The 20,229-nt window shown below is 54.1% G+C and overlaps 2 protein-coding genes across 4 annotated transcripts; one reads left to right on the forward strand and one right to left on the reverse strand.

Annotated features, from left to right (window-relative positions):
- Positions 1 to 789: 789 nt before the first annotated feature.
- PLA2G6 (phospholipase A2 group VI) lies at positions 790 to 16,018 on the reverse strand. 2 transcript variants are annotated; one of them, XM_063154526.1, is made up of 16 exons: positions 15,662 to 16,018; positions 14,941 to 15,156; positions 13,555 to 13,735; positions 12,204 to 12,391; positions 10,934 to 11,030; positions 9,793 to 9,975; positions 9,495 to 9,603; positions 8,752 to 8,904; positions 7,167 to 7,257; positions 6,254 to 6,417; positions 5,616 to 5,766; positions 5,303 to 5,439; positions 4,565 to 4,719; positions 3,653 to 3,820; positions 2,501 to 2,574; positions 790 to 2,010 (listed from the first exon to the last, which is right to left on the reverse strand). In XM_063154526.1, the coding sequence occupies exons 1-16, from the start codon at positions 15,868 to 15,870 to the stop codon at positions 1,869 to 1,871; spliced, it is 2,418 nt and encodes an 805-aa protein (XP_063010596.1). In that variant the 5' UTR covers positions 15,871 to 16,018; the 3' UTR covers positions 790 to 1,868. The 2 variants fall into 2 exon arrangements, with proteins under 2 accessions (XP_063010596.1, XP_063010597.1); XM_063154527.1 differs by lacking the exon at positions 8,752 to 8,904.
- A 466-nt stretch (positions 16,019 to 16,484) lies between these two features.
- On the forward strand, positions 16,485 to 19,844 carry MAFF (MAF bZIP transcription factor F). Of its 2 annotated transcripts, none has more exons than XM_063154529.1 (3): positions 16,485 to 16,594; positions 17,695 to 17,751; positions 17,832 to 19,844. In XM_063154529.1, the coding sequence occupies exons 2-3, from the start codon at positions 17,716 to 17,718 to the stop codon at positions 18,243 to 18,245; spliced, it is 450 nt and encodes a 149-aa protein (XP_063010599.1). In that variant the 5' UTR covers positions 16,485 to 16,594; positions 17,695 to 17,715; the 3' UTR covers positions 18,246 to 19,844. The 2 variants fall into 2 exon arrangements, with proteins under 2 accessions (XP_063010599.1, XP_063010598.1); XM_063154528.1 differs by having other exon boundaries at positions 17,698 to 17,751.
- The last annotated feature ends 385 nt before the right edge of the window (positions 19,845 to 20,229 follow it).

Consider the following 20,229-nt stretch of genomic DNA (forward strand, 5'->3'; position numbering starts at 1 on the left):
TGACCGCCTCTCTGCATTATTGATTGCCAGCCTGGTGCCCAGCCCTGCCTGTCCTGACACCTGCAGTGCCAGCCACCTGCCCGAGCCACTGCCTTATGGCTCGCTCTCCCAGCCCTGCCACAGCTCCGACGGGGCTCGCTGGGCAGGGAAACTGAGTGAGGCGTGCTCAGCTCCCTCTCACACAGGCTCCTCGCAGGTCAGGAGATCCCTGTCAGCTGGTGATCACAGGCAGCAAAGAGCAGCAGGCAGGGGGGAACCCAAGGAAAACTCTACACAAATTTCAGCTCTCCCCTGCCCATATTCCCCCACCCCAGGCTTCAGCCCTCTGGCTCTTAGCCTCCCTCCCACTCTCAGGGAAACTCTCTTAACAGCAGGAATAGGCTTCTGTCTGAACCCTTCCCCAGGTTTCACCTCTGGTGAGCTGGGACCAGCACTGCCATCGTGATTTCTTCTGGGTGCGTGCCTGGGAAGACATGGATCAAGCAAAACCTACTGTTCTATTTTTTTTAAGCCTGGACAGCTCCAAGAGGATCCTCATATTGCAGCTGGTCCAAAGCCTCTCCACTCTGGTTGCAGCTGCTGTGGGGTAGTCAGCCACTCATAGCACCCACATGCTGCAAGGACAGCTCATTCAACTCTTCAGCCCATACAAAGGGTATAAATGCTGCGTCTCAAGAGCCCTTTCTCTGATTTTTCTACCTGTAAGAAATTCAGAGTCTGCAGGCCTAGAACGCCTCTGAGAACTCCTACAATGGAGACAAAGACAAGACCACCATGGACTGCACGACATTGGAAACAAATGCAAATCCCTCTTTATTTTAGGACATGTTAGTGTCTCACAGAAACAGGCAGCAGCAGTTCATTCACTCAAAAGAAAACCATTAAAAATTCAGTTTTTCAGGTTACTCCTCAAAACATCTCCAAACAGATACATAAATTATTTATAAATAGGCAGGAACAATGACTGGTGTAGCAATCACAGTAGAATTTCCAGTTGTAATAAAAAAGTAAATCCAAATTGTCCCAGGGCTGGCTTCTTTGGTGGGAACTGATCTCAGAGCATTTCAGTTTCATGTTAAGAATAAAGAGAAATTATCTTTCTACAAAGCCAAGGCTCTTGTCCCTTCCTCTGAGTTTGCTGTAAAGACAGGCTTTCACATCTCAGCCCCTGAGCAAAGTGTAACAGCAAATCAGTGGCACAATAAAGTCCTGGGTGGGGGAGGCTGCTCCCTCTCCAGGCAGTGTTGCCAGCCCATCTCAGAAGGAACAGGAGAAGCTGTTGCAGAAGACAACTGTCTCAGGAAAGACTTCTCCAAGGCCAGTTGCAGCTTTCTGCATTGCATCCACTGCAAAAAGTTGCAGCATTTCTGCTCCCCTTCAAACTGGGTGTGTTGAGAGAAAAACAATCCCTTTTCCCCAAACTATACACTCTGAAATACCTTGGGCCCAGTGGGCCAAGCAATCCCTGAAACTTTATCAGGCCTAGGCCCATTCTGTGACATAGGAAGGTGCACGGTGCTTTGTCAGTGGAGGTACTGCACAGACAGGAGACATTCCAGCTGCTACAGCTCAAGACAAGTAGGTGAGGGCTCTGGATTCAGGGTCAGAGAGCAGGGCAGCAGAACCAAGCACAGCAGCAGAGATGGGGTTACAGCACAAAGATAACTGTCAGCATTTCACAGCTATCATACATTCTGTGTTGGGAATACATTTGTATGTGCACTGGTGTCTATTCAATATTAATTCCTCTCAATTACCACAAGTCTGTCCATCACCTCGACACCTTGGCTCAAGGGCAAATCTGAGCGATGCCAGTGTCTCCTTGCTGCTCCCTGCCTTCATGACGCAGAGTGGGAGCTCCAGGTCAGTCACAGGCAGAGATGCTGCACCATCTGCTCGAACTGCTCCCGTTGCTGGTAGATGTAGAGCTGGGTGTCCCACAGGGCGTTCACCAGCACGGTGTCGTTCACCTCGTCCAGCATCACCTCCGTGTGCAGCTGAGGGCTGAGCCTGCGGGCACAGACAGCATCAGCAGCTGGGCACAGACACAGAGCTGACCAGGCACCAGCAGGACACTCCCATCAGGCGGCTCCCACTGCCAGGCCCTTGGTCTGTCAGGCTTGCAGAGCACAGACCTTCCCCCTCCTTCAAGGCCAGGCACACTCAAGGCTGAGCCACAGTGAAGCAGCTGCAGCACACCAGGGACAAGTCTAAAACGGGCTGTGCAGGGTGCAACGGGGCAGGATGCACATCCCAAGGGGCCGTGCAAGACAACACCTCCCAAAGCTCCCTCAAGCAGGCCAGACCAGGCGTGCTGGGTGCCTGAGCCCCTGTGGAGGGCCAGGCAGGGTCACTCCTGTCACTGAGGCGTGTGCAGGGGCAGGTCTGGGCAGGAATGCCTCTGGAGGGGATGCCATCTGGGATGACGCACGGCACAGCCAGGTCTGAAGTGAGAGGACAAAAATAGGGCTGTGCAAGAGAGAGGAAAGGAAGCTCCTACCGGAAATAGGGGACATCCGTCATCTCACACCAGGCCCTGGCACGATCCACAGCTGGGCCGTCTGCGTCAGTGCACTGCAGGAGAAACAGGCACTCACTCACAGCCTGCCTGCCCTTCCCCGCCCACCACAGGCTGCTCTGGCACCAAGCCCCAGAGGGAAAATAAAAACCAAGAGCAAGGGCATTCTGGATGGCACTGCTCGCCACCAAGAGCTGGGTGGCTCTTCTTTTTCTTTACTTTTATCATAAGGGCAGCGCTCCTGATCCTTGGGACACAAGAACTGCGACCTACAGACCCTTCATACATCCCAGCACAGAGTGGATTGCCTCATGGCAATACCAGGATGATCAGAGTGACAGCCTCCTTGGGATTTCATCTGTATCCATTCTGTCCAAGCCCTGTACAGCAGAGCCTGTGATTACTTCAGGTCTACTGGGCTATCCTGGGACAGCTTCCCTGGGAGCCCTGAGATAAACAACAGGAGAAGCAAAAGGACTCTGGGTATTTTCTCACTTTAGGAAACTAAAAAGGAGATAAAGCAACAACATCAAAATCATAGTCAGAACTTTAGTTCTGATCTTTCTGGCTTTCATCCATTTAGAGTGTTTTCATGAACAACATGTAATGATCATCTTCCTGAAGCACACAAGTGCATATGCCAACTACACACTCCTAACCACAGCTCTCAACTGTTGTTTTTAATTAATGACTCTCTCTACTATTTACTAATTTCCTCAGAGGGAAAAACAAAGCTTTTCTAAAGAAAAATGAATGGCTGTTTTCTGAGGGATGATTAATTTTTTCCCCCACGTTGCTCAGATGATAAACAATTCTTCCTGGAAAGATACAAAATTTCACAAACTCACACCTGCAAATGTTCCTAAGAGTCACTGACCACCATCCTGTCCTTAGCTCCTTTCAGCTGCAAGAATATCCCTTGGGGATGAGTGTCCCTTTGGGGCACTCTGAACCCCAAAGAATCAGACAGGTCTTCAGGCCTGCAGTGCTCCTGCAATGTCTAAGTTACCCACTACATCCACAGTCAGAGCAGAATTTACTTCTCAAAGGGGGAAGCTGCCAACTGGAAACCTTTTCTCCCTCCCCGCAAGCAGCCCCAGGGGTCTGTTGCCATCCCCTCCTCCCAGTACTCACACAATCCACCACCATCTTGCCAAGCTCCCTGGCCCCAAAGACGGTCTTCGCCAGTTGCCAAGGGTTTGAGGGGCGGAAAACATCCACAGAGCTCACTGCGACCTGCGGAGGCTTCCCTGTTCCCAGGGACACCACCAACCCCAATTTCCTCACTTCCTGCTTCTGACCCTGAGGACAAACAAAAGAGCTCTTTGCAATGACCAACAATGAAAGTGAAGCATCTCTTTCACAGCAGCTTCCCAGGGAAGCTCTGAAAACCAAGGCAAAAGGCTCAGCTGGCTTTTCTTCCCCCATCCTCCCCCAAAGTATGGCCTGCTGAGACAGCTGTAACCCACAGGACTTCAGCAGTTGCACTGCTCTGTCCCTTCTCCCCTGACCACACCCAAACCCATGGGACCCCCTGGAGATGAGTCCTAGGACCAGATGACCACGAAGCAGTCCAACTCTTCAGACACTTTGGCAACACATCTCCCCTTTCAGCTATAGGAAGCAATAGCTGCCACTGTCTATTCAACTTTTTGAAGAACTTGCCACACCACACAAGACATTCACTATTCAGCCTTGCAGAACACCATACCCTTGTCTTCTCCACTTATTTTTGGGCAGCAAAAGGCCCTGCAGAGCCATGTCAAGGGCCACATCAAACCATCATTCAATCATTCTGGTTCAAAGAAGCAAGGAGAGGCTGATGAGACTGTCTCCCCAACTCACACCCTTGTTAGGAGAGGTATCTCACCTCCCAGACACTATTCCCAGCACATATCCCCCTCCATACACTCCCTTTTAGGGTGCTGCACTGCTAACTTGTTTATCCACTAAGATGCATCCACTCTCACACCCGCTTCTTCTTCAAGAGAGGCTCAGTGGGGCCAAAACCCTCCAGTTACCAGTCAAGGCTAGGATTTCCCTCACCTTCTGGATCAGCGTCTTGTTGTACTCGTGGATCTCTGCCATGGCATCAAGGGTGGGGTTGTTGGCCAGCAGCCCTCCATCCAGGAAACGGCCAATGGGCCGGAAATAAGTGGGAGCTGCACCGCTGCAGCGGGCAGCGCGCCACACAAGCTGCTCTGTGAGGGACAGAGAGAAAAAGGCCTCCTGCAGCAACTCTGCTGTGCACAAAAAGCTCCCCAGCTCCACCAACACAAATCAGGATGGCTTGCAATCCCAGGAAACCCTGCCCTACATGGTTGTGCCTCTTTCTACCAACAGCAGGGTGCTTGGATGCACAGGATGACTCCGAGGGACTTTAAAAGATGTTCTCACCACTTCCTACATATCCTGGGTAAAATTCACTCTCTATCCATTTTCTTGCTGCTATTTTGATAGTGAACCAGGTATGTGTGCCAGACCAGGAAGCAAGCTGGAGGGGGTTGCATGCTTCAGTTACATGGCATTTCCATGTTTTTCTGTAGGAGCCCAGGGAAAGATGCAGGACTCCTCTAGCAGACCTGTTCTCTCATCTACTGGAACAGGGCCTGGCTAGTGAGGTTCAGGAGAAGCCAAGGGAGGAGAGAGAAAAAATGGGAACCATCACTAGGACCTAGTTACAAGCCAAGACCAGGGATGAGCCATTGCTGATTTTCAGGGAGGAAGAGCATGAAATCTGAGGGATGAAACTAACCAGCTGGATTTGTGTGTACCATCATTTACCTTCTGGCTGAGTGAGTGGCTGGAAAGATGCATTTGTCTTGTATTCAGTGGAGCGTTTTGTCTCTGGTACAGGGTAATTCCGGAAAAGGTGGAGCTCAGCTGGCTGTCGGTCACACAATGTCCCTGTCACCATAACCCTGGAGAAGCAGACATGAGAGAATGAGAGTAAAATGGAAAAAAAAAATACTTATGGTTTCAATAGTCTGCACATCACACTCCTCCAGATCTGCTCTAAGGCTGAGCATCTCTGCTGACACAGGTCTAGAGCACGTGTGAGACAGCATCAACCAGCACAGCCCGCGGCAGGACTTACTTGGGTTTTCGGACATCTGTCATTTTGGTGTTTTCCCCAAATTCCTTCTTCAAGAACTCATCCAGGGGCTCGGACTCGTAGGGCCGAGAGCCCCGGAACACCATGTCCTTCATGCGGAAGTACAGGCAGCGCATGTAGTCCATGGACTTCCCTGAGACGGGCAACAGTGTTGGCAGGAGCAGGCAGTGGGAGGAGAGGCAGGCAGAACAAACAGCACATCAGAGCAAGGCTTCCCCACGACAAGTGGGAGCTGGGAGGCATCACTGCCAATCCAATTCCCTTCCCAAGCTGCCTGTCATCTCCTTGGTTCTCAGCAGCATGACTGGGAAGGATTAGAGAGGAAGAGCAAGCTCGGAGCAGCTTCCCGTTACCAGAATGTATCAAACACCTTGCCCTAAGGCCTCTGTGAAGAGCACAGGAAATACAGAACATTGAACTCTGCCACCATGCACTCCCCAAAATCCAGAAAGCTGCTCAAAGCCAGCTGACATGAGAAGCAAGCGCAAAGCCAGGTCGAGGCTTCCCTTCATTAAGAACCATCCCTTCTCTCCTTTGGCAGGACTCAGAGAGGCAGCTCCCACCACACATCTGCTCCCCCAGGAGGAACCAGAATGAGAAGGGATCCATTATGTCCTCACCATGTACAATAGCCAAGGCCAAGATCCCTCCAGTGCTGGTCCCTGCGATCCAGTCAAAGATCTCACAAATGGGACGGCCTGCAGCCTTTTCAATAGCCAGGAGAAGCTGGATGAGCACAAGGCCACGGATGCCACCTCCATCCAAGCACAGGAGCCGGTCCTGACTGCAGAGAGACACACACAGATGACTGGGAGCTGTGGGACAGATTATGAATCACAGAACACTCTGTGGGAACATGGCCCTGGGGACAGGAAGCTATGCCAGCAAGTAGATTGCTGCAGACAGTGTAACTGGTGAATAAATAAATCCATCAGCGCCTTCTCAGGTGCAAATAAGACACATCCAATAAGCCTTGTCAGAGCTGGTGCAACATCCTTTGCTCCTGCATAGCCACCTCGAACCTCTACACCAGAAAGAGAGTGACCAGCCAAAACCACACCCAAGTCCCTTACTACACAGTAATGGGTATTGGGTCCTAAATAAAAAAAGCAGACAGACCTAAATCCTGCCAGCAGCACTTCAGTGCCAACTCCTTCTCCACTCCACACAAGGTGAGGCGCAGGCACTGCCAAGACAGTGCAGAGGAGCTGAGTGAACATCAGGGCAGTGTGCAGAGATGGGGAAAACACAAAGCCAAAACAGTGTTGGGTGCCCAGTAGCACAGGGAAGGGACAAAGCAGGGTTTCACCTCCTGAGCTCAGGCTCCACTGCAACTCCAGGCAGGACAGGCAGGGGTTATTTATGGAAACAAGAGATTTCTCAAAAGATGCTGGAAAAACCGCAATGTTGATGGACATGAAATTATATCAGCTCTGAGGATGCCATCCCCATAGGTGTGGGAGGGGAGAATTCACACACAGATTTCACCTTCAAGTTGCACAGGAGCCTAGACAGAAGCTGCTCCTCACTTACTTTCTTCTAGCCTCACAGGGCATGTCCACAACATCTGGTGCCTTCAACAGCTGTCCAAGCGTTGTGGAAACATACAGAAGGTCCTTGTACCCTAGAGGGCCATGAACATGCAAATGGGAAAAAATAAATTAGAGATCACCAATGTGGTAACTGATTTCCACCATAAACAAAAAGAGAATATCCAACTCCCCCATCGAATAAAGGTCCCTGCAGGAGACACAAGCCATATTACCCACAGCCAACAGGTATTCCCCAAATTAACTCCACACCAAAGGACAGCAACACCACCCTTTGGAGCAGGCAGCTGTAGATGCACTGGAAAAGACAGGATTTGGAGAAGCAGATGATGTGCACAGTGGATGAGAGAAGGCAGAGCTCAGCAGCGTGCCCACTATGCAGTTTACTGCAAGCTGTTAGGATAAAACCTAAATCTACTCCTCAAAGTAACCTAGGCAGGAGAGCTGTGGGGACAGGGTGACTTGTCATTACCCCTCAGCTGACGTTCACCCAGGCCACCCTGGGTGTGGGGCACCAATCCAAGCTAGGTGAGAAGCCAGCCTGTGAAACCAGAAGAAGAAAGAAGGGGGAAGAGAAGTTACAAACTCCTGCCAGCACCCAGGCCAGAAGGAGGCTGCAGACGACAATGAATTGTGGTGAGGAGGTTCTTCAAGGGCAGAGCCCACAATAAAAAAAGGTTTTGCTCTGTCACTGCACCAGAGCTGGAACTGGGTAAGGGTTGCTTTCACTGGGCTGTGGTGAGAAAAAAGTCCTGGTGTCAACAGCCACTGAGATTTATAGTGACACAGACACATTCCAGGATTGTTTTGTGGCCCCATTGGAGAGCCTTTGCAAAGAAAACCTCCAACCTGAGATGGGAAGTGGTCCACAAGCAGATGTCAGCCATTTTCATGCTCTTCTCATGACCCTCCAAGTCAACTCCCCTGTTGCATAGTCCACAACCCCTCTTGCTGCCTCCTCCTGAGCTCTGGAGCTCCCTGAAGGCACAAAGCCCATCGCTTAGAATTGACCTATGTGCTTATTCTGGGCAGCACAGACCATAAGGTTCAATACAATCAAATGTCTCACACTAGGCTTTTCCTGTGCGTAACAAACCCCATGACCAAGGTTGCTTATCCTCAGGCCTCACCCCTTCCCTCTCCCAGGTGCTCCAGGATCTGAATAAGTGACACTTCTAAATCTCCTTGTGCCCAGCACAACACTGGGAGGTCCTCAAGGCAGACCAGCACTTTCCCTTCTACACATGACCCAGTGGACAAAGTACCTGCAGGCTAAGTGCCCCCTCTTCCAGACATGTGAGGGAATCAGTCTTTCTTTTTACAGAGCTACATTGTGTCAGGTCTATAAAACAAATGTTTTGAGTACAAGAGTTCAGAATACAGAGAGAGGAAAAGCAGAGAAAAGAGATGGGATCCTGGAACAGGTGAATGAGGACAGTCACCACAGAGTCAGCAGGCAGTGAGAGCTTTGACAGTTCCCAGAGCACAGCCCATCTGAAGAAGAGGTCTGAGACAGCACTGTGAAGCAAGAAGGGAGAGAAGCGAGGGAGGGCCAGGGAAGGCTTTACCTAAGCTGTTGAGGTTGCTCCGCGGGGAAGGTTGGCCTTCCAGGAAAGAGGCAGCAGATGGTGCCAGGCTTGGGGAGTCAGGGTTGGGTGGTGGGTGGCAGCGTTCGGTGCCTACACTTTGCAGCAGGTCTAAGAGCACTTTCCGGTTCGCACCTTCGGTGACCAAGGGGGAGTTATAGATCAGAAACAGAATCAGTGCATGTGCACACCACGGGGGAACGTGCTCTGCCGAATTCACAGCAGGCCTGACCCTCACAAAGCCTCTGGGATGACCTGGGGAAGGGCAAAAACATCCCAGGTATCTCTCCCTAAAGGCCAGGCAGCATGACTTGTGCACAGCAGGAGTATCCACTGCTGTGCAGTTTCAAGGGTGTGTGCCACACACTTCTTTGGCCCTGAAGACCTGCCCATGTCTGCCTGTGCCTGGGCAGTTCAGCAGTGCTATCCTGTTGTGAGCCTGCAGTGCCTGACATGGTGGCCCGAAAGAGGGGAGTGCATGCCAGCTTTTCTTCTTGCATCCCTGTGCCACAGAAGAGAAATTCATCAAGGGCTATTAATACAAAGCCTGTACTGCTAGCAAAGCAGGTACCTACTATGTGAGCAACTAGAAGCTGGGAAAGCATGTTGGAGAAGCATCACCCATGCATGGCACGTTTTCACCTCTCCCCAAGACACTGTTTTGGCCACCAAGGGGAGACAGGATGCTGGGCTCACCCTGTAAGGCTGCTGACGTGCTCCCTCACCTTTGCTGCTCCTGGCTGCCAACAGTCCTGGTGTCTCTCCAAAATCATTGGGGATCTCAACATCTCCTCCAAAGACAATGATGGCTTTGATCATATCCAGGTGGTCATGCTAGGGAACAAGGGAAAGCTCAGTCCGGAGCCGCTAGATGAGTTCTCATTCCTTCCCTCCCCTTTTCATTAGCCAAAGCACCCACAAGGGAACCCCACACAAACAGCCAGAATTTCAAAGGACTCTGTCGCTGTCTCAACCCTTCCAGAGAACCGTCTCTCCTCCCCAGCAGCCCCCGCAGGAGCTCACCTTCATGGCGAGGTGCAGCGGCGTGTTTCCGTCGCGGCCGCGGGCGTTGGTGTGGGCGCCGTGTGTCAGCAGCACCATGGCGCAGTCCAGGCGGCCCCTCTGCACGGCGATGTGCAGCGCCATGTCGGCCGTGCCGCTGCTGGCGTTCACCTCCGCGCCGTGCTCCAGCAGCAGCCGCGCCAGCTGCGCCCGCACCGCGGCAGGGACAGAGAAAGCAGCCGTCAGCACATCCGCCTGGGCACTCCGACCATCCAGGCCTCGTGGCAAACAAAGCAGGGCAACAGGAGGGAGCCTTAGCCTGGACACAGGCGGCTGGCAGATGCCAGCTGAATTGTTCCAAGCACTGGGGTTTCTCTGTCTTTTACCACAGAACTAGATGGTGGCTGCACAATCTGGCTGGAGCTTCTGGATCCTTTGGGACTGATACACAACCATAATGAATGGCTGAGATCAATGGAAAAAAAGCCAGCTCCTACTCAGGCCAGTATCCTTGCAGACTGAAATAAAAATTCTGCCTTCTGAGTTTCTCTTTATAAACCAAGCAAATTCAAGTCTGCTCTGAAACTCCAAGGGACATTTCTGAGAGGAATGGGTTACTGCAGGAGGGAAAAGAGCCCTCCTATAGCAATGCCCTCTGCCAGCAAAAAGCATCATTCAGGTGCTCCAATATGGCATATCACCAACCTGCCCAGCTCTGGCAGGAGATGGACTTTCCTCCACTCACCACCACTCTGTGCCTACCTCACACTTCCCCTGCAGTTTCCGAGGCAGCAATCTGTTTGCTCCCAGGAAACCGGCAGCTAATGAGAAGAGAGCTCCCTCCAGGGGCAACTATGCTTCAGGGACAGTGCTGCAATTTCTTCAACAAAAGGGAAAAGGGACAAGCTGGCAGCTTCACAGCCATGGATGAAATACTAGGAATGAGCCCACCAATTTATTCCACTGCAAGGCTCCACTGCTCTATTCCCTGAGGCAAACAGCACCAACTGGCACAGTGCAAAGAGAATCAAACACTGGGCTGCTGGCTGGCCTCTGACACTCCCAGGGCTCTGCACATGCACTCAGACAAGTTAGCCACAGAAGGAATTAACTGGGTGCTGGGTAGCAGCATAGGCCCTCCCCATGGATTGGCTCTATTTACCTCTGCCTTCTTTGCCCAGTGCAGTGGAGTGGCATCATAGCGCGGGTCCTTGGAGCAAACCTGGCTGGCATCTGCCTCCAGAATGGCCTGGGCACACCTGGGAAACAGTGAGATGACAGGATGGGTGGCTGCTGTCTTGACTCAAAACCTCCACTCACATCACCACCTGCCTTCTGCCCAGAGGAAAACCAGGAAACCCTGCAGCAGCAGCAGCATCTCTGCAACACCTGCGAGCTCCTCAGCTGCACTTTTGTTTTGCCCTTCACAGAAAGTGCAGGCACAGCAGGAAGCACACAAGCCAAGCGGTGTTGGGAGCAGGAGAATCTCTCCAATTACAAGTTGTGGAGCAACATCTGGGTGCTTCTCTAATTCAGGAATATGTAATTTCTGGAAACTCTCCAAACCTGAGAAGCAAAATTCTTCTCCTCTCTTTCCATGGAAACATGGGTATAGAACTCTAATAGTTAAATACTTGCTGAAATTAAGATTCTGTGTACTTCCCTATGTGAAAAATCACACCTGCTGTGAAGAGACCAATATCTGGTGCCTAGAAAATAGGGTAGGTGTGCTAATGAAATTTGGTTATCTCCTCCACTACCACCAAAAAACCCTGTACAAGAGATAGAGCCCCAGTGCAACCTCAGTGACCTATCCCCATTCTGGGCTTGTAAATGGAGGTCTAATGTTGGGAAGTACTTTTCAAAATGCTTAAAAATCAGCAATCAGCAGGTAGTGTTGTCTTGAAAGCCCTGTTTGTAGAGCCTGGACACTCTTTGAACATTAAGTGTTATATGTTATAAAGCATATACAAATGGAATTGAATTTCTCCGAAGAAAACAGGGAGTAAATATTGTGCTTGTTTTGATTCCCTTCCAGAGTGTGTTATTAAGAGTCAAGAGTACCTCTGGTCTACAGGAGATAGGAAAAACTAAGCTTTGAAATGAAAGCTTATTAGGATCAGAGCACTCAAAGACAGAGGTACAGCAATTAATACTATCTAAGCATCAGCCCACAATCTTCCTACAGCTCATTCTGAAAAAAAGCATTTTACAAACATATCTTTTTAAATCGGTCTTTCTCCTGATGTCTGATACTGAACAAGGTACTAATTCCAGGACAAATAAGTTTTATTCTGAAACCATTTCTTTCTTTCCCACACCAGCACTTCCCTTTTTTTTTGCCAGTGACTACACACGAGACCTGTCCTACTGAGCACAGCCCGGGCCAGTGCAAGCACACAAGCCCCCAGGCTGGAGGGGACCCTACATACCCCTTGTGGGAGAACTTCAGAGCTGTGTGGATGGGGTAGCCCAGCGTGCCCACGACGCTGCAGCTGGCACGGCACTTCAGCAGGGACCGAACCATGTCCTCCTTGCCCAGCTGGCACGCCAGGTGCAGAGCTGTCAGCCCCTCGTGGTTCAGGTGGTCCAAGCCAGTAGTTAGGGGTCTGCCCAGCAGCTGGAAGGAGGAGACAGTAAATAAATAAGCAGACAGACAACATGGAAGAGCACTGTCTCTTCTTGCGCTCTGAGGACTGACTCTGGAGCACAGGACCCCTCACAATGCTCCAGCCTGTCCTCTCCATCCCTGCTCCCTGTAAATTGCAGATCTGTTACGTGCTGACTGTTTTGCTGCAGAGAAGTACCTCATTGCCACACTGGGGAAATCCTGCAAGCCTGGTGCACACACAAGAAATGGGAATTCAGTTTCTTTGATTTAGCAAGGAATCAATAAAAAAAACAAGCAAACACGAGACAGATCAGACAACAAGCCAAGGTGATGCCACCACAGAAATAAAGAAGATGATATCTTTTAATACAAGGTTCCTAACTGCCCACTCCACAGCATGGCAAGCCCTGATCCTCATCCTACCTCATCATGCATTAGGAAACTCCAACATGGATGGGTGGGCAGACAGAGAGCTGTCACAACAGGTATTGGGCAAATGTGAGGGTTGCAGCCGTGGGGAAGAGTCAGTCTCAGGCTCACACCAAGTCTTGGGGAGCTGACAGACCTCAGGAGCCATGTGCAAGGCCACCCACGCCTTACAAACCCGGTCACTCTGCCCAGCCTTTCTCAGCCATCAAGAACACCTACAACTTCAGACAGTCTCTGCCTCGAGGCTCTGATCACTGTCCCCCATGCAAGGCCACTCAGTTCAAACAGCAGGTCCTGCAGCTCAGGACAGCCCAGGACAACTCCAAACTGTCCTTCACTCTGTGGGCAGCACACGATCCCCCATGGCAGCCTCAGCACACACTTCCCTACAGGAGCACTCTGCCCAAAACCAAACACTCTTCTCACAGGAGAGAGGGAACAGACAGCCACAGGCCTGAGGAAAAGCAGGATGAAGGCCTGATGCAAACAGCAGCGAAGGATTACTTTCTGAGGAAACTTGCTTAACGTCCTTGTTTAAATGCTGGGTGGAATCTGTACTCTGAATATGGGAAACAGCACCAGTAACGAGAGGATTCAAGAGGCTGAAATCAGGCTCAAGCAATAACTCAACAGAGGGAGCTGACTTTCTCCTCCCCTGTGTGTAGCTGTTTTCCCATCTCTAGCACAGCACAGAGAGGACACGTTCCAGTCCTACTTTCTCCCAGACCAGAAGTCGCTCCCACCTCAATGATCTGGGGGTTGTTTCCTCGCACGGCGTAGTGGAAAACAGTCTCCCCGTTCTTGTCGGTGATGTCCACGCGTGCGTGGCACTCCAGCAGCTCCAGCAGGCACTCCACATCCCCCTTGCGGCACGCCAGGTGCAGCGGGGTGCAGCCATCCTCGCTGTCCGTGCTGTTCACGCAGCTGCAAGAGAGGGCTCGGCATCAGGCTCGGGAATGGCCACGGGAAGAGGAGGGTGGGCAGCTGCTCCAGGAGCTGACACAGAGGTGCCCTCCATCTGTCCCATCTGGTGTGACCACGAGGCTCAGGAAAGCCCAGCCTCTTGCCAGGGAAGAAGGACAGGGAAGGGACAGCAAGCAGCCCCGCCCTGGACTCTCTCCTTGATGTGCTGCTTCTTGTCCTGCCCTCCATATAGGATCAGCTCCCTCTGCCCAAAGGAAGGCAGGAGACAGGTTATGGTGCTGCTATTGCCCTCCAGCCCCCCAACTCCTCACCAGTCTGCCCTATCCCTCGGTACACCTGTGCTGGTTTTGGCTCGGGTAGAGTTAACTTTCTTCACAGAGGCTGGTGTGGAACTTTGTTTTGGATTTGTGCTGAACACAAAGTTGACAATACAGAGATGTTTTTGTTATGGCTAAGCAGGGTTTACACAGAGCCAAGGCCTTTTCTGCTTTTCATACTGATCCACTGGTAAGGAAACTGGAGGTGCAGGGGAGGCTGGAGGAAACACAGCTGGGACAGATGACCAAAGGGATTTTCCAGCCCATATGACACCATGTTTAGTATATAAAGCATGGGGAGAAGGAGGAAGGGGGGGGACATTTTGAGTGATGGTGTTTGTCTTCCCAAGTCACCACAATACGTGATGGAGCCCTGGAGGTGGCTGAACACCTGCCTGCCCATAGGAAGCAGTGATTCAATTCCTTGTTTTACTTTGCTTGTGTACATGGCTTTTGCTTTCCCTTTCTTTATCTCAACCCAGGTTTTCTACCTTTTGCCCTTTCAATTCTCTCCCCACTTCCTCTTGTGGGAGAATGATGAGTGGCTGCATGGGGCTCACCGACTGGTTGGGGTTAAATCACAGCAGAACTTCCCCATGAAAAAACAAGTCCTTGTGTCCAAAATCTCTTTCCAGACAGTCCTACCATACCTCCACTCTCAGTGCTTACAAAGCGAGCAAAAACCTCCTCCAAAAATCTGCTCCACGAGGGCTGCAATAACCTAACCCGTGTCTCTAGCAGGACACCTCAATCCTTTACTTCAAACACCAGGCCCTGCAGCAGCAGGCTGAAGCCCACCAGCCAGCTTCCCCAGCAAAGAATAGAGCCCAGCCTGCCCTCCCAAGCTCCTTCTGAGCAGGGACCCCCAGCAGACAGCGTGCTCCTTGCCTCAGGATGTGGTTGTGCCGGAAGGTCTCGCGGCGGCCGAACTCCACGGCGATGTGTGCCGGGGACCAGCCGGGGTAGCTGCGGACGCAGTCGCTGAGCTGCTGCAGCTCCTCCAGGGACAAGGGCTGGCACGAGCTCTCGTAGAAAGGGCGCAGCTGCCGGGCATACTGCTCAAAGTACGCCAGGGCGTCTGCCTCGTTGTCCAGCTGGAAGAGCCTGGAGAAAAGGCAAGCATGGGGTTCATCCTGCTTAAAGGAATAACCCCAGTTCCCTCTATCTGAGGGAAACGGCTCTTTTCCAAATGTCAGTGCTGGGAACTTTCCTCTTCTTCTCCAACTAGTGTCATCCTTGTTCCAAGGGAAGAAGGGAGACTACTTCGCTGGAAGAGAGCATCCCTGTTCCTGAACAATGTTAGGTTTTGCTCAGAAGTATCCTGTGGTTGCTGAACACCAACAGGAACGAGCAGCAGAAATGCATAGGGACACATGGATGCCCTGAACCATACCACGGCTGCCTGTAGTCGCAATGTTTGGACCTGGTCCTGATTCCACGAGCTGTTTTGCGGCAAATCCTCCACCAGCACACGCACTGCCTTCCACCCCTCCCAGCCCACCTGCTGCTTCAACATAACACCCCACGGCCTCGAAGCAGCCCCGACATCGGCAGCGTGGGGTCTTTGTTTTCCCACATCAGCAGGGACGGCTAAAGGTCTGTCACTCACCGGAACGCGACCTGCGGGCTCTGCGGATTCACCAGCAAGCAGTCCCAGGAGCGAGAGAGGCTGTTCTTGTAGAGGGCCAGCCTGCCCTCCTCCTGCAGGCACGTGTGACCGGCGTACTCGGCGGCCGGCACCTCCCTCACGCGGTACGGGTTGGAGAAGATCTGCGAGACGCTGCTGAAGGTGTCCAGCAGCCGCCCAAAAAACTGCATCTTCCCGGAGCCTCAGGCGGCTTCTCCCGAGGGAAAGGCGGCCCCTGGCTCCGCCGGCCCTGCCCTGGCACGCACGGCGTGGCCGGAGCGCGGCCGGGTGACAGCGGGGCCGGGATCGGGATCGGGCTGGATCCGGGGATGGCGCCGGGCAAAGCACGACGGGCCCCCAGCGCCCCCCGCGCGCCCCCCGCCGCCCGCCAATCGCCGGCACCGCCCCCCGGGACGGGCCAATCAGCGGCGTCGCTTCCGGGGCGGGGCCATGGGGGCGGGATTAAGGCAGCGCCCGCCGCCTGCCGCCGGAGGAGGGCGGAAGGCGCCATCTTTGTGAGGGGCGGGGCGACAGGGGTGGGGCCGCCCTTCTTCAAGCGGTAGGGGCCCATTTCTGTGGGGCGTTCTGCTCCCGGCACGGCCGGTCATCGGTCCTGCGCCACCGCTGAGCTCGAGTACAAGCCAGCGCTTTTGCAGCGCGGCCGTGTTGACAGCGCGGCTGGCGGTGCGTGCTGGCACCGCGCGGCGTACGCTGGCACGGTGGGGCGCTTTAAGGGCAGCGGCCGCCCCGCGCGGCAGCGGCGGCGAGGGGGCGTGGTGAGGGTGACGTCACCGCATGACTGTGTTTTTATGAATGAAAAGAATCCGCGGGTGAGTAATCGCGGAGAGCGAGGTTGGCGGCGCCGCCCGACGCCCCGACCCGGCAGCGGCCCCGTGGGAGCAGCGCAGCCGCCAGGTGAGCGCCGGCCGGAGCGACCCCTCCGCTCCCGGCTTGCCTTCGCCCCTCGCGGGGCGGCCGGGAAAAGGGGGCGGCGGGGTCCGGCACCGGCTGGAGGCCTCTGCCGCCGCCGAAGGCGGGGATCGGGACCGGGACTAAGGCTGGGAGGAACGGGACGGGAGGGGCCGGCCGGACCGCCGCGCTCGGGGCCGTCGGTTCTTCCTTTCCAATTCCCGGCCACCGCCCTGGAGGGATCCGCCGCCGCTCCTTCGGCTCCGGCGGCGGATCCCCGGCCGGGATTGCATCAGCTTCCAGCCGGCCCGGCTCCACCTTTCCCGCCGCCCCCCTCCAGCCCCTCATTCCCCCGGGGGGCTCTCGGCCCCGTCCCGGTCCCCCTCGAAACTCCGAGGGCTCTCCTACCGAGACCGGGGTTCCCCGAGGCGGGGAGAGGCTTCTGGGCTGCGGCCCGGAATCCCGGACCCCTCCTCACTCTCCGACCCCGGGGCGGGGAGGGCCCGGCCATGGGCGAGGGGCAGGCACCGCTTCCGTGACTTTCACCCCTGCGCTGCTGAATCACGGGGCGGCCACTTCACCCGCCTGCGCTTCGTGACCGCGACCCTTCGGCCGCCCCCGCAGCTGGGGACACCCGACCCTCTCGGCGGCACCCGCGGGGCTCTGGCCGGGCGGTGGGGCGGCACCTCCCCGCGGGTCCCGGCTGGGTGACCGCTACGGTGTCACTCGGTGGGGCTGCTGCTTTTACTTTCCTTTCAGCCTCGGGCGGATCTCGCCTGTGTTGCCTCCCCGCGGGGAAGGCTTGGCTTCCTAGCAGGCGGCTGGGGCATTTTGGGTCCCCTGGGCAGAGCAGCATCCCAACCCTCTCGTGATGGGATGAAGGAGGGTGGGAGGTCCATCCTTGCCCCATTATTATTATTATTGCTTGCAGTCATCATTGCTATAAATATTATTACAATGTACTTTTTAAAAGGAGTGGGTGAGTCATGCGGCCCGGGGTGGGGGGGATGTGGGCAGCGGGCACGGGACCAGCAGGGCCGGTGTCCTCTCTTCCGAGGTGAGGAACACGGGGCTGGCAGTAACCGGCTTTTCTCCTGGCTGCTCAGCAGGGCCGGAGTGAGGAAAGGATGGCAGCAGACGGGCTCTCCAGCAAGGCTTTGAAGGTGAGCACCAGTGGGAACAGAGGCGTTGGAGTCAGGGTTTTGGGGGTCTCAGACAACCCAACCACCCCTCTCTCTGGCAGGTGAAGCGGGAGCTGGGGGAGAACACTCCGCTGCTGTCGGATGAGGAGCTGATGGGGCTTTCAGTACGGGAACTCAACCACCACCTGCGGGGCCTCTCCAAGGAGGAGGTGGCGAGGCTGAAGCAGCGTCGTCGGACGCTGAAAAACCGGGGTTATGCTGCCAGCTGCCGAGTGAAGCGCGTCTGCCAGAAGGAAGAGCTGCAGAAGCAGAAGATGGAGCTGGAGTGGGAGGTGGACAAGCTGGCCCGGGAGAACGCTGCCATGCGCCTGGAGCTCGACACCCTGCGTGGCAAGTACGAGGCCCTGCAGGGCTTTGCCCGCACCGTGGCCACTCACGGGCCCCCCGCCAAGGTGGCCACGGCCAGCGTCATCACCATCGTCAAGTCCGGCACCAACCAGGCCGCCTACTCCTAGTGCTGGCCTCCGTCCCCCGGCTGGACACAGTCCTCCCCGGGGTGCCTAACCCATGAATTGCCTCCCAGCCCTTCCCCAACCTGTGCCCAAATTCCTCTTTCTCCCATCCCTTGACCTCCAGCTCCCCCAGGTAGGGAGGGCTGCTGCTATGTGGGTGCTTGGATGGAGGACAGGACCTCACTGGTTGCCCCCATAGCCCCCTCCCCTCTTGGGTGTGCAGACAGGAGAGAGCGAACCCACACAGTGGGGAAGCATCCCACAGCTCCAAGCTGGTAGGAAAATGCCAGGTGCCTCTTTTTTGCGAGGACATGGGAGAGTTAAATGTGGGCCAGGCAGTCCCAGGAGCATGTCCCAGAGAGGGAAAAGAGGAGAGAGAGGTCTTGCAGTGTAGGGGAAGAAGGTATGATAGAAGGGTATCGGCATTGGGCAGACAGCCTGGGCCACAGCTGGAGCAGGGGGAGAGGTGCCAGCATGTCTGAAATCTCTGGGGATGCAGATGGCAAGGGAAGGTTAGCAGGTCAGAGGGGGAGATAAAGTGGCTGTGTGTTAATGCCTGGTAAGCATTAAGAATGGAATGGGAAAGCGCTGTGGCAGCTTGTGGTGCTGGAGGACCCCAGAGGTGGGGAGATTGGGTGACAGCGATTGGGCAGGGGGGAGGTGGGAGATGTGAGTGGGTCAGCCCAGGCTGTTGTCCACAAAGGGGAGAAGCAGTGGTGCTGTTTTATCTTTCTCTATCATGCACATCCTTCACGCCTCTTCCTGCTGACGGGACACTCGGCCTGGCTGGCCGTCTGAAAGGCAGCAGCACCGGCAGGAAGGAAGCAGAGGCAGCTGGAGCAGAGATAAACACTGTTTCGCTCAGCACAGGCCAGCTTGTATGGCTCCACCAAGCCCTCCCGGGTGCCCCACTGCCTACAAGGCCCATGGAAAGGTGTTCCTGGCCCTGAGTCAGAGATGTAGAGGCAGAGAGAGGGGTAGAGGTGCAGGAGGTGGGAAGTAGGGGCAGAGCATCCCTACTCCTTGGAGCTGCCTGGCGGGCAGGTAGGCTCCTCCCTTTGGTTTTCCTCCAGCTTGGACACCAGTGTGGGACAACTGGCTCTTGAGCAGGCTGCAAGGCTGGAGAAGAGCTGGGTTCTCTAAATGCAGGCAGCACAGGGGAGGGAGCAGGAGGCAGGTCCATCTTAGGATCTACTGCCTACTGTAGATGATTCCCCTGCCCCTCATTCTGCCCCTGCCTGGGTATTGCCACGCCAGCCGCCCTTGGCTGCAGCCTCCGTTCTTCCCTGTAGAGAGGTGCCTGCCACTCCTGGATGGGGCACTGTGGTTGGCATCCCCCACCCCGACTCCTCTTGGGTTTATTTATTGCACGAACATAAGTTATTTTCACGTCCTCTTTGCCATTCCGCCTCTCGGCACAGCCAGGATGTTGGTACAGAGCCGTACTTTATATTTTATATATGCAAATCACATTTTATCTTATACTTATATAGAGCAAAAAAAAACTTATTTATTTTCTGACTTACAGTATGTGTCCTACCCGACTCCTCTGTATTTTGTAGACTTTACAAATAAAGCAAGTTCTTTTTTTTTTTTTCCACAGTGGGAGTGTGTTTGGTCCTTCTTGAACTTGGGGCAGAGCTATGTCTGAGACCAGGTTTTCTGTCTCGCTTTGGCTTTGCTGCAGGACATGCTCAAGAATGTGCCCAAAAAAGATGGGATGGGGGATAGCTCATGGCTTTTTAGGACAAAACCAGATTTATAGTCTCCGAGAGAAAAGGGCTAAAAAAGCACGCTTAACACACCCCCCAAAGCACTTCCTTTCAGGAGCTGTGCAGCTGTGCTGAATCAGCTTTTCCTGGGAAAGATAATGCTTTTCACTACAAAAATTCCCTCCAGGCTGTCCTTGGACCAGGTGCAGGAGAGGCAGGTGCAGGGCATCTGTGCCCAAAAACTTCCCTGTTGAGTGACCTTATCACCTTACCTT

This window comes from Melospiza melodia, chromosome 4 (genome assembly GCF_035770615.1).
Source record: "Melospiza melodia melodia isolate bMelMel2 chromosome 4, bMelMel2.pri, whole genome shotgun sequence".
NCBI lineage: Eukaryota > Metazoa > Chordata > Aves > Passeriformes > Passerellidae > Melospiza > Melospiza melodia.